General features: G+C 29.6%; 1 protein-coding gene across 1 annotated transcript; it reads right to left on the bottom strand.

Moving 5' to 3' along the window:
* Window positions 1-7,731: 7,731 nt before the first annotated feature.
* LOC105780582 (DNA damage-repair/toleration protein DRT100) lies at window positions 7,732-10,012 on the bottom strand. The gene has a single exon (XM_012604985.2). The coding sequence runs from the start codon at window positions 9,693-9,695 to the stop codon at window positions 7,926-7,928; it is 1,770 nt and encodes a 589-aa protein (XP_012460439.1). The 5' UTR covers window positions 9,696-10,012; the 3' UTR covers window positions 7,732-7,925.
* Window positions 10,013-14,504: the final 4,492 nt, after the last annotated feature.

Here is a 14,504-nt window from a genome sequence, read left to right as displayed (position 1 = left end):
GTTTTTAATGGAGGTTACAAAAAGGTTTTCGGGTATCTTCAAGTAATGAGATTCACGGTCCTTTTGGTTTTATTATCAATTTTGTATTTAATTAAAATCTGTCTTTTCCAATATTCCATTTTCTACACTTATAATAGGAGAAAGAAAAAACATATTTAATTGTATTCTAATTTATGAGTTTTTATACATAGGTTGAGCGGCTTGATTCAATTCAAAAAGTAAGAGGGTTAGAATAAAAATATAGGTCGAAAAATGGGATTGGGTAAAAAAAAAGACATGTTTAGAAAATGGGTTATGCCTTGAGTAAAGTTTTTTAGTTCGAACTCGGTTCAGCCTGGATACATGTTTAAGGTATCGATACCTCGTAGAAAGTATTGATACCATCCCTAAGGTGCCAATACCTTGTAGCAAGTATGAATACGTTCTCTATTGTATCGATAGTATAGGCTTTAATATGGGTCGAATTAGTCTGGGCTCAGGTTTAGTATTTATATTCTAGATTGGGCTTGGGAAAATGTAAGCCCATTTTTCAGGTCGAGTCAAACTCGGGCTTATCAATCAAGCCTACAATTTTGTTAGGATCTGGACCGACCCAGCCCATGACACCTCTATTAGGAACTGTGTCAATTTAATTAAGGCTTAATCGGTAATTGTTTATTCAATGTTATTCATGGACTTCGTAATTTTTATACGGAGATAAATCTCAAAATTATATATAAATTTTAATTCAACGTGCAACTTGATATATAAGAATTTAGATGAAAGTTTGATTACTGTTCAAATGTATATATAAAAGGCTTAATTCATGATTTAGCCTCTAAAGTATACCTATTTTTTTTTTACTTTGAATCTAAAACTTTTTTTTTGTCTCAACTCAATACCTAAAGTATCAATTTTCTCTATTTTTGATCCATTTTGTAATGGTCATTAAAGAAAATATGTTACCCCACTTTGGCCAATTGAAAAGTGCCACGTAACTTGTTTTGGTTAGTGAAAAATATATTGTGGCAATTAGATTTATTTAAAATAAAAATATTAAATTAAAATTAAGATTAGAAAAGTATAATATTAAAAAATACTTTTGACTTTGATCAACCATTGACCAAGCGTTGACTAGGCATTGACTTGCCACTTGGCGCTATTAGAACATGTCATGTGTCATTTTTTATTTTTTTTTAATATTATATATTAATTAAAATTTTATTAATCAATAGAATATATAAAAAATATTTTTTATAAAATTCAGAAATATATAATTATATTTTTTAAATCAAAATAATATATAAAATTGAAATTATTATAAAAGTTAAAAAGTATTTAAATTTCAAGTAATTGCAAACAAAACCTTGAAATTTAAATACTTCTAAGAATTTTATAAAATTTATTTTTAACTATTTAAAAATATTTTTACAACTTTTTACATTTTTGTATTAATATTATTAATTCCAGCTAATTTCTTTTCAATTATAAAATTTATTTTTACAATTCTTGTATGATTTGTATATTTTTCTAGATTATTTTTATTTTTATATATTTATTTCTATTTTTATTTTTAAAATTTATATATACATTTTTTTACATGATGCTTTGTGATGTCTATCTTTCTTTTTAGCTTCTATCAAAAATAGACTAAAAATATAATGGAGGCATACTTTAGGTATCAAAATGAGAAGTGATTGATACTTTAAGTACCAAATTGGAACAAAAAAGTTTAGTTACCAATTGTGAAAAGTGCATACTTCAAGGGACAAATCATGAATTAAGCCTATGTAAGACTTTAATTTTGTTTCAATTATACACGTTTAATGAAATAAATACATCAATTTATTTTTATATTGAATGAATATAATTATTTGTATATTCAATATATGAACCTAAAATAATGCTATATCGGTAGTTGTGTTAATAGTTTGCAAGAATTTGATAAAATCAAAATTTCATGCATAAAATTACACAAAATCAATATTCTTATATAAAATTGCACATTAAATTAAAATTCATTTGTAATTTTGAGATTTATCTCTTTTATGTGCGAATAAGTTCTAATGTAATCAATCAATTATGCTTTTATAAAATGTTGATGATAAGTTATAAAAGTAATATATTTTAATCTCATTCTTAATGCGTTTTTGGATGATTAATTGTGCAAAATAGTGAATTTAATGCTCTTAATCATTTAAATTCATATTTCTATACTTAGGAGAGCATTTGGGAGCGAATGGAGCGAAAAACAAGTCAAAATCGAACAAATAGAGTTGTTTCCAAGATCCACGCAGCCTGGGCATTTCCACACGGGCTTTCCACACTCCCATGTGTCAACCCGTGTCAAATTTGTACCCTGCTTCCCAAATACGGGGAAAAACCCAATTTTTAGGCTTTCTATGCATTCTAAAGTCTATAAATACCAATTAGAAGAAGATCTAAATGAGCAATCAGAGAAGATCGAAGAAAACACTCAAAGAACGCCATTGGAATCAACTCGGAAGCGGATCACCCTCAAGATCGAAGATCTCCAATTAATTTCTTTCGAAGTTTTATTGAGTTTCTTTATGTCTTGTGGTTATCCTAACTCTGAGATGTTTCTATTCAGTATTATGAACTAAATTCTCTAGATACCTAAGGAGGATAAAACCTAAATCTTATTATTTAATTTCTATTTTTACGCAATAAATACTTGATTCTTGATCTCAATTATGTATGCTTATTTTGTTTTTTTTAATATTTTTGGGATATTAATTCATGTTTAATGTGCTTATTTCAGTGGAGCAAAAGTCATTGTTTAATAGTAGATCTAGCATAATTGAGTGGAGTTGCATACAATCCTAGAAATAGGACGGCATAAATCTACCGGATTAGAGTCAAATCTAATAGGAAAATCCATAAATTGAGTTAATACGACGATAGGGGCTTTAATTAGAAAGAGATTTCAATTAATCAAGTTAGAGTCAGTTGTTATTACTCTCGAAAGAGATATTAACATAATTTAGGGATTTCTACAGATCAAGACACAAGTAAAAAAATCGTTTAATTCAGATTCATAATAACAGGTGAAGTCTATGTAGATTCTTTTCTGAGTATTGTCTATCTCATTGGTTATCTTTGATTATTTTCTATTTCATTCTCCATTGTTAGATAAATTAGTTTAGTAATTCTAGATTAAAGCACATCACCTCAATTTGTTGACTAGATAATAAGAAGACGATAATTGCTAGTATTTTTAATCCTCGTGGATACGATATTCCCTACTCATCATAACTGTACTATTATTTGATAGGTACACTTACCTTTGTCGTATTTATAGTTAGTTTAGTGACCATCAATTGATTTTAGTTTTAGTTTTAGTTTTAGTTATTATGTTGTATCTATACTATTGTTAAGCCCCTGAATGAATTGGTGTCACGAGTCAACTAAGCATCAACTTAATAAAAAATTTACTAAAATGTTCTTTCGTAATTAAATTAAGTTGTATTATTCGATGGTACTTAGTTTTTATTTTCTAAAAGAAAACCAACAAAAACAACATATAATGGGATTTCAACCAATGTTATTTAAATCAATAAAATATTAATATTCCACTAAATTAAAGTTTTATTTTAATAAAATGTTTACATTGTCTTATGCATACTTCATTACATTCATCAATTGTATATATTAATATTGTTATTAATTAAATTAGTGTCATAAGTCAACTCAGCATTAACTCGGATGACAACACCCAGGGGCGGAGCCAAAGGGGCTGACAGAGGTCCCGACCCCCCATAAAATGAAAAATTATTCACTTAGGCCCATTTATAATTTATAAAATTTTAAATTAGTAATAGTAAAATTACACTTTGGCCCCCCGAAATGATAACAAATTGATTTAACCCTTTAAAATTATAAAGATTTAGGCTATTAAAATGATAAAGTTGTATTTTTATTACCGTAGAAATATATAATTTAATTCCACCCCCTAAAAAAATTCTGGCTTCGCCCTAAAAACATCATATATCTTGTTTTTTCAATTTAATATTGTACATATTGCATGTGTTATTATTAATTAATTTCAATCTTACATTTTAATTAGTTATTATATGTTATATTCAAATGCACACTTATATTCTAAATACATTGTGTCCACACATATGAGCGCATGATAAGAATACTAGTTAATTATATTTAGAATTAAGTGGTAAAAATAATATTCAAGATGTGAGGACCTTATAATATATGTTTTTTTATATATATTTAATGTGCTTAACTAAATAGGTCTCATAAGTCAACTTCAGTCAAGAACTTTATTTTTAAATAATACCATGATATATTCATCCTTTATTATTTTTATATGAATGTTTAAATAAAACAATTAAAATATTTAAAGCTTGAGCTCGATAAAATTTATTTGTAAATATTTTACTATTCTACCAATAACTCAATTATTAAATAGGTTTTTTTATAAATTTAATTTTAGTATTAAGATTTTCTTTTATTCATGTGGTTGTAATAAAAAATAGTTTTTACTACGTATTTTATAATTCAAAATATAATATACTTATATTTTTATAGCGGAGTGGATTTGGGGTGTAAATGAGATACTGGTATTCACAAGCTATTCAAGTTCGAATTAAAAGAAATTCAAACTTGATCTGGTAATTAATTGAGTTGAGCTTGAGCAACTTGTGCTATCGGTTGAGTCGAATTCAAGCTTAGTAATACTTGGCTCGAACAAGTCCTGAGCCTTATTAAGCTTTTCATATTTTTATATTGTTAAATTACATTATTGTTTATAATATATATCATTAACCCTAAGCTTAATTAATGAGTCGAGCTCAAGCTCGATCTCAAATCCGAGCTTGAGTACAAAAACAGGTAAACAAACTTAACTGAACTCAAGCTCGAGTGGCTTGATTATATCTCAAGCCGAGCTCAAATATAAAAACAAATGTTCAATTGAGCTTAAGCCAAATATTTAGCTTTGAACTTCTAGTCGAACTCAAGTATAAAAACATTCCATGCAACAAAAAAAAAAAAATAGAAAGAAAAAAAAGATAAGGTTAGCCATTTGACCAAGGTGGTTTTCGAGAGGTTATAGGCAGTACTATGAAGATCCTAATAATGAGGAAATGGAGAAGGATGAAAGGAACAACATAATTCAAATTTAGGTTGATTCAAACTAATGATATATGAGATCGAAAGTTGAAAATTTTGAATGTTTAACTTGAGATTTTGAAAATTTGAGAGAGTTTTTGAGAAATTTAAACTATTAGATCATTGGAGGAGGTCGAAATGAGTCTATAAGTGATTTTGAAAGGTGATCAATGTTGTGGTTCTAACGCCAAGTTTTTGAGATTTAAACTTGTGTATCTAGATCTCTTGAGAAATTATAAAAAAAAAATTAAAGATAAAATAAAACAAATTATTGTAAAGTTATTTCATTAACAAAGAAGAGTTTTGTTATTTGGAAAAGTTTTTGGTGTGGGAAGGAAATTCATGAAAAGTTTTTACTTTTATCACTTTTTATATTTAATGAAAAATAAACTAAATTCAAATAAACATGGCATGTAATTACACATCAAGATACACATTATGATAAGAAAAGGATTGTATGACACAAAAACGCTACATCATCTTGTATCCCTTATCAATTATTTAATGTCATTTCAACATTTTTTTTTCATGTCATTGACACATCATTTTGGTAATTTTTTAACTTGAGCACTAGACCTTGAACCTTAAATCCTAAATCTTGGACCTTAAACATTGAATTATTTACCCTAAAACCCTAGACCCTAAACCTTTGGTCTAGTATCCAAGGTTTAAGGTTTAGGGTTCGGAATTAAACGTCCATAGTTCAAGTTAAAAAAATTACCAAAATGATGTGTCAATGATATGAAAAAAGACGTTGAAATGACATTAAATAATTATTAAGAGATACAGGGTGATGTGGTGTCTCTATTTCATACAATCTTTTTTTAATGATGACATCAAATAATTTTGTTAACTTTTTAGAGCAAATAGGTTTAATGTTTTCCACGTAGAGATACATCAAAATAAAATTTAAGTACTAAAATGTAACAAGCTACAAAGTTGGAGGGCTAAAAATTACATTAAACTAATTACGAAGGAAAAAACAAACCGTGAAAAAACGCGCGTTTTCAAAAGTGGCGCTAAAACACCCCCATAGTAATTTATTTTTAATTAAATTTCCCTTCAAAAGGTGCACTGTGCCTCGAACGCTGCCACTGCTACCGCCTCTCATGTCTGCGCCAAAGACGGCGGTCCTTTTCCCAAATGCTAATTTCATTATCTCTCAATTTAGACTTTTAAACTGATTCCCGATTGAATTATTTTCAGAACCTAAACCCTAAATCCAACCATCATTAATCTTTCAATAACCTTCATCACTTTAAAAAAAAATTACTACTAGATCAATCGTTTTGGCCCCTTTAGTTTTGTTTAATTAATGGGCTGTTTAATCACGATGCTCAAGTTATTGAGAATCCTGCTGAGGAGAAGAAAACAATCTTGCAGAATGGTAATTTTTACTTTCACAGATTTTCTTTTGCTTGCTTCCTTTTTGAACCTTTCATCTAAATTGCCAAATTGAGATTTTTTTTAGTAGTTATTAAGCATTTGATTGATGAAATTTAGGTTGCAAAGGAAGGTGATGAGAAACGGAATAGTCTATGTCAGAATTAAGTTCTACATGTTCATTTGATTTAATTTTAGCCATCAAACTACTGGTTTAGTATCAAAATGATTTGCAAAGCTTGAGTTCCAAAGTTGGCATCAATGTGCCAAAAAAAAGTTTATTTATTTATCTTATTATTAATAAGAATTAATTGATTAATGGTTTATAACAATGGGTTAGATCTAATTTTTGTTTAAATCAGGAAAATACGTCTTACATTGGTAAACTTGCTGAACACAAGGCAGCTATGTTACTTGCAATGGGATGCAAGTGTCCACTACACATATGTATCCTACACGGCATAGTTAGATTTTTTATTTCTATATATTTAGTTCTTTGGAAGTTATATCCTCATATTCATGTGTCAGATGAGTGTTGGACATGGATATTTCAGAAAGAATGAAGGATCCGAGCAGCATAGCTGGCGAAGTATGACTGTATGAGTAGACTTTAAAGGAGGCAAAGAATGCTGACAGAATGAAAATGAGAAGTAACACTTCATTCACCTTGTTCTTGAACGTTAAACATTTGATTGAGCTAGTGGTCCCTTGGTTTTTTCCCTCTGTCATTTGCTGAAAATGATATAACTTGTTTGAAGGTTCACGGGAAAGAAACATTTGCTGCTGAAAAGCCAGCAAAAGGTGTAAGCATCGTACACAAATATATATTCAACATTGGTATATTTAATTTAACTTTTTTCAAGTTTTTCATGTATTTTGAAGATCATATCCTTGTATCCATGGACGCGAGTGCTTCAAGAAAAGTAAAGACTTGGGGTAACATAGGTCCCCCCCCATCCTACCCTCAGGATTTTCTTGTCACTTTGTGGGGCTACAGTAAATTTTTGAATCTCCTTTTTGAGGTAATGGATTCTAGTAATTGTCTGGATATGTTGAGAATCATCTTGTTTTCTCATTAGAATCATCTTGACAATGATAATTAAAAAAATGATCTTTAAAGCCTTTGAGTTGGCCCCTTAAATTTTCTTGTGTCTGGATTTTTTGAAAACAAAAGGTTCTTGCAAGCTTAGAGTAAATGCTAAAATGTGCATCAATGCTGCATATTGAAACAGTGTATGTTCCATAATGGTAATATTTAATGAAATTGAGCTAGTAAATTACTAATGGAGAAAAAAAAAAAAAGAAAAAAAGAAGAAAAGAACTACCACTTTAAAACATGGCCTATCTCTTTCTAGCATGTGAAGATGCTAATTAGGCCATGAATGTATCTACTTTTTGGCAAATTAGTCAGGCACTCACTGGACCATCTCTTGTTTCTTTCCCTGGCAAGGTTGCAATGGTTTGCCACATAAACAGAGATTATAAGCATAGGTAGAGGCAGGGAAGATGTTATAAGGTCTCCTCTGTGGAATCTCCCCACATAGTCTGTTTGCTCTGAAGTTTGCATGTCTCAAAGAATGGATGCCCAATAAGCTGGTTGGGATTTTCCCAGTGAGCCTGTTGATAGACAGGTCAAGCCATTGAAGTTTCACCACTTGTCCTAAACTTGCTGGAATGGTGCCAGTTATCTGGTTCCTTGAAATATCTAGTCTTTCAAGTTCAATGAGATTTGAGATTGAACTGGGGATTTGGCCTGCAATCTTGTTGCTTCCTATATTCAGTACCTTCAAACTCAAGCCTTCAGTGAATTCTGGTATTGTGCCTGAAATGAGATTGTTCGACACATCTATAACCTCCAAGAAGCTGCTTGTTCTGTTGTTCAAAATGCTCGAGAGAGACCCGAATACTTGATTCGAATGTAGATCAATGGAGGAAATCCCATCTGGCACTTTGAGTTCAGAAAGATCAAACTTCAGTTGGTTATTTGAAAGCTTGAGCTTTTGCAGACCTGTCATATTTGTGAAGTGAGTGGAAATGGTCCCCGTAAGTAAGTTACTTGACAGGTCAATAGAGCTCAATGAATCTGGTCTGAACTTTGGGAAGGCTCCTCTCAGTTTACAACTAGCTAGATTCACATCTGAAAGTTGTCTGTCCCTGATCCAGTTAGGAACTGTCCCTAAACTAAGGTTGTTGAAGGACAGGTCTATTGACAAAAGTGAAGGAACACCCTTACTAGAAATAGCTGGTAAAGGATTTGAGAACCCATTTCTAGATAAATTAAGGGACCAAAGTTTTTGTAACCTTGAAATAGATGCTGGAATAGGACCTATTAACTTGTTATGACTCAATGAAAGGCTAGTGAGAGCTTTAAGGTTTCCAACCTGGTCAGGGATACTCCCTGTGAGCTGGTTATGACTCAATGACAGGTCTGACAGAGTGACCAAATTGAACAATGAAACAGGTAGGTGCCCTGATAATTGATTATTGGACAGGTCAATGAAAGTAATGTTATGAAACTGTCCTAAAAATTCAGGGACAAAACCAGACAACAAGTTGAAACTGAGATCAAAAGACTGCAAATGGACAAGGTTTTTGAAACTAGAAGGGATTGAACCTGTCAAAGAGTTCCTCCCTAAATTCAACATCACAAGGTTTCTCAAATTCCCTAAACTTAGAGGAACTACCCCATTGAAATGGTTACCAGCCAGTGAAAGTGTTTGAAGAAAAGATAAACGACCTAAACCTGAAGGTATGTTCCCTTGAAGACTATTGTCTTCCAACACCAATTGCTTGAGCCGACTCAGATTGGACAAACTCTCAGGGATTGGACCTGTAATAAACTTCATACCACTGATGACCAACACTTCTAAGAACTGTAAGCTTCCTAAGGAAGAAGACAAAGTACCCTTCATGTAAAGGGTACTATCCCTTTCTGGTCTTTGAAGTGCTAATGTATTGACTCTCCCTGTTGGATTACATCCAACACCTTCCCAATCCCCTCCACAACAATCCTTTCCAACCCATGATGAAAGACTACCCGTACTGTCTTTCAAGATTTTGGCTTTGAAACCGAGAAGTGCAGCCCTATCAGCCTCTGAACAGATTGTTTGAGCTAATGGCAATGGAAACACTTGAAGCATTGAACAAACAAGAAGAAGGTTTAACACCCATTTCAAAAGCTGCATTTTGGGAAATGGGTATTGATTGGATCAGTGAGATTGGTTGAAAAATATAAAGGGTTTTTCCCTACTGGTGTTGGGATCTGATACGAAGGAAACCTTCGAATGGGAAAAAAAGGAATTATATACTATCATGAAAAAAGAAAAAGAAAGAAGAAAGGTTTTAAGAAAGCAAAGGTAGCAGACACGGTTTTATTTCTTTCCTTCACGTAGAGAGGAAGGTATAATGATGAAAAACAAAGCATAAAAAGATTCAAAAAAAAACTGAAATGTGAATTATTAACTTGCCTCGGCCTCTGCCTCTGCCAGTCTCTGGACAATGTCCCCCCTCATTTATACTAGTACTAACAAAAATAAGAAAATAAGAAAGTATTATATATATATATATATAAATTTTGTTTGAGTTGATGATTAAGTCTTACTTTTATTGGTATGGATATTGTTGTTAATGTAAAAAGATGTAAGTTCGAGTGCACTGAAGTGTATTATCCTCTCATTATAGATTGGAGAGGAGTTATGTACAGTTCTAGGCGTACTCTCAAAAAGAGTAAATTTATAAAATCATTATTTTTTTTATTTTTTACAAAATAATATATTATTTTAAGGATAATTTTATCTTTACATATAAAATTTAGAAAAATGTTTATGTATTATGAAATTGAACATAAATTAATATAATTTTAATCTTTAACTTTATCATTTCAATTAACGTCTTATTTAATTGTTATATTATTTTTTAAAATTTATTACGTAATATATTTGAAATCTTTTGATATTCGATAATCACCTTAAACTTTGATTATATTTTTCACCCCAAAATGTTGGGATGGAGCTTTTCTAAAATTGTTTTTACTATTGATGGTATCAAATTATTTACCACTCGAGCCAATAAACGTCGGTAAAAATTTATTTTATTTGTCAAAGTATATAGAAAAAGAAAAAATAATTTATATTATAAATTTTATCATACGCGTATGAATTTTAAAAATATACAATAAAAAAATAAAATGTACAATTTAAAACTAATAATAATAACAACACATATACAATATGTACGGAATTGAAATGAAACAATAATGAAACTTTGGTTGGATGACAAATATGTTTTTGTAATTAATTTTTATATAAATATATGATAATATAGAAATACCTTATAATATTTTATATTGATTATTTAAAATATTAAATTTTATTAATTTTCTTGATTGAATTAATGTCGGATAAATTCGTGATATTAATTTAATCACTTACTTAAAACAATAATATAAATATTCATGTATTAATATTGTATTTAATTTTTATCACGAATGTGGTCTGAAATTATTTTACTTTTTTGTTAAATGAATTTATTATCTTAATTTTGTGGCATGTAAGTCCACAATTTCATGCTGGAATAGTAATATCAATTTGTTGTTTTTCTTTTTGGAAAGAAATCTGCTGCCATTTTCTTCAATGTTTTTACACCATTAATTCTCGTGATAAGGTTACGCTCTTGTCTTCACTTTGTCTTGATTTACCACTAAATATTCAAACGATTAATTACAAGATTCAAATATGGAAGAGGATTGTAAATTTTGTTTTAATTCAATTGGAATGGGTATGTTGTTAATATAAGAAGATGTGGGCTCGAGTGCGTTGAAGTGCATTATCTCTTATTTATGGGTTGGGGAGGAGCTATGGTTAGTACTGGACATTGTGTAAAAAAACATATGTAAGAGGATTCTGTATTTTAAAATAAATATTGTGTTTTAATTTTGAGATCTCAGAGTCCTTATAAACATATTAAAAAAATTTGCCCCCTTTATCAAATTTTATCGTTAGCATTTGTTGAAATATTTGAAGTTGTTTTGAAGTGTCAAAGAGAAGCGTCTCAACCATTGCTTTGGAAGATTAGTAATTTATTGAATCACATCTTTGGGTTGAGCTGAGATCGTGGAATAAATCAAACCCATCAACGAAAATTAATTCATTTGAAGAAACTTATTTTGGAGACTGGATTGGATTGAATTGTGTGTATCAAAATCCTTTGGATAGAAGAAGTTGGATCAGATTGAAACTTTGAAGACTCATTTACCAGCAATCTATTTTACATTGTTTGTTAATATTATATTTAACTATTTTAGCTATTGTTTAGAAGGGATTATGATTGATCTTCATTATGTTAACAAGTCTTGAAATCCTTGTATATTTGAGAGACTTGTATAGGTTAATGTATTAATTATTGAGAGAACTTATCCGTTCAAGTAAGGAACATTATTCGTGATTGTAAAATTTTCTGGGGAAAATTTAGTTGAGAAAGATTTAGTCTTTGAGATACAAGTGTGAGGATTCTTTATGGGAGTGTGTTAGAGTTAAGATCACTGGTTGTAGTTGATTGAAGGATAGTGAAGTCTTCTCACTAAGTTAGGCTACGTAAACGTAGGATAACCGAATTATGTAAACAAACTTTGTTGTCCATTGTTTACATTGTACTTGTTGCAGTTTTTGTAGACGTGCTCATTTTCACAGTCACTTCTACTTATACTTGTTTACTTCTTGTTTTTCACAATTTATAGACTTTCCTAGTGTTTTAGGTCAACAAAATTGTTGGCTTGAAAAATATAAAAAAACTAGAACAATTTTTTAGAAATCAATATTCAATTTTTTAACAATTTAGTCCTTAGTTTTTTTAAAAAATAAAAGGTTTTAAACTTTTCTTATTTTCAATAAAAAAATACTTAAAAATAGAAATTTGTAATTTAAAAAAAATCAAAAACTATGAAAAAATTTTAAACTCTCTGACATTCAAAAATATTAAATTATTTATCTTAAATTTTCAAAAAAAAAGAGTAAAAAAACCAAAGTTTTAAAAAATGTATTATTTATTCTTTGAATGATAATAAAGTACTCAAAATTTGAATTTGTTATACCGCTATTCGTATGGAGACACATGACAATCGAAAAGCCGCTTGAGTGACAAACTAGCCAGTAACAAAATGGAAGGGGTCAACCGTCCTAACAAGTGCAGACCATCCGATGCCCAAACCCTCATGCTTCCGTGAGAAATGTTATGTCATTGGTCACCAAATACCACGTTGGTGCAATTGCTCTATGCCATCCAGTCAGAATGAATGACTGAATCTATCCTATCACAGACATCCACCTCACGAGTTCCATAATGATGGCTTAATGACAAGTTCAACACGTTAACATCATCCTACACGGGACCCTCGCCTATAAATATCCTCAAAAACAATGAAGAAAAATATCAACTCTCCTAAGATACCAAGCCTACACTCTGCCAACTAACCTTCAACATCTAGCCTTAATACTCTCCTTTTCTTCACTCTTTATAACCTTCGACTCTCTGCCCTGACTAGGTGAACCGGTCTTTGTGACAACTAATACTATTTCCTCCATGTCTTTTCCTTGTTGTATCATTATATTAACAGTAATTCATTCAATTCATATTCACCCAAAATTTGGACAAACCTATTAGAAACAAACAATCTAAAATATTTGCTTTTTAAAATAATTTAATTTCATCATGTAATCGTGCTAACTTAGTTTTATCTCGGTTGGTATCGACATTGTTACCAGTGTAGGAGGACGTGGGTTCAACATTCAAACCTATTTTCATAATCACTTCTGCTCATATTTTGTTACTTGTTTTTCACAACTTGTAGACTTATAAACTATTTCAAGTCAACAACATTTTTGGCATGAAAATTATAAAAAAAAAAACTAAAATAATTTTTCATATTTTCAATAAAAAACTCTTTAAAATAGAAATTTATAATTTTAAAAATTCAAAAATTATGAAAAAATTTAAACTTTCTAAAATTTAAAACTATTAAATAATTATCTTAAAATTTTTTAAAAATAAAAACAAAACAAAAACAAAAACAAAAACAAAAACAAAAGGTTCCAAAATTTTGAAAAAAGTGTTATTTACTCCTTCAATAAAGTCTTCAAAGTTTGAATTATTCATTCATTTCATATTAACCCAGATTTTGGATAAACCTAATTAGAAACAAATAGTTTTAAAATATTTTCTTTCTAAAATAATTCAATTTCATCATGTAATGATGCTGGTTGAGTATTAACTCAGTTTGTATTGACATCGTTGTTAGTGCAAGAGGACGTGGGTTTGAGCATACCGATGTATGTTTATCCTCCTATTTAAGGATTGGAGTGTAATTATGGGTAGTTTTAAGCATCATATAAAAAAATTCATCATGTAATGGTTATATTATTTATAAGCGTCGCTTGTGAAATAAAAAAAAGTACATTGCTGGTGTACCAAATACTAATCCATTTTTTTAATATTTTACTATTCCCTTATAAAATACTTGTCAATAGACTTGTTCATGGGCTGAGCTACCCAAGCTCAAAAGTTCGTCTGAAATTTGAAAGGGTTTGTGCAAAAACATTAGGCCTAAAAAAGGGTTTGGGTAAAAAATTAGGTCCGTTTAAAATATGGGTCGGGCTTGCGCTTGAACATTCAATGCCCTAACCTGACCCGACCTGACCCACTTTTAAGTTTGTAATGTTTTATATTATGTTATTTTTTTTATATATTATGTAATTTATAACACATAAAAATTAAATATATAGTAATATATAATACTACTATAGTATAAACATTAAAAAAATGTTAAGATAGCTAAATATATATTATTTTAATAAACAAAAATATATAAAATCATTAAATATTAAATTAAAAATAATATAAATATTTACTTTAATTTTTTTTAAAATAATATGAGTGAGTCTAAAATGGGCTTAGGTTAGCTATTTACAAATATGGGCGGGCTTGAGTAAAATTTTAGGCCC

This window comes from Gossypium raimondii, chromosome 4, assembly GCF_025698545.1.
Source record: "Gossypium raimondii isolate GPD5lz chromosome 4, ASM2569854v1, whole genome shotgun sequence".
Lineage (NCBI taxonomy): Eukaryota > Viridiplantae > Streptophyta > Magnoliopsida > Malvales > Malvaceae > Gossypium > Gossypium raimondii.
This window is presented reverse-complemented; position numbering and strand designations above follow the sequence as displayed.

Coding starts and splice junctions, on each gene's coding strand:
- LOC105780582 (XM_012604985.2), bottom strand. CDS start 9,695: ATGCAGCTTTTGAAATGGGTGTTAAACCTTCTTCTTGTTTGTTCAATG.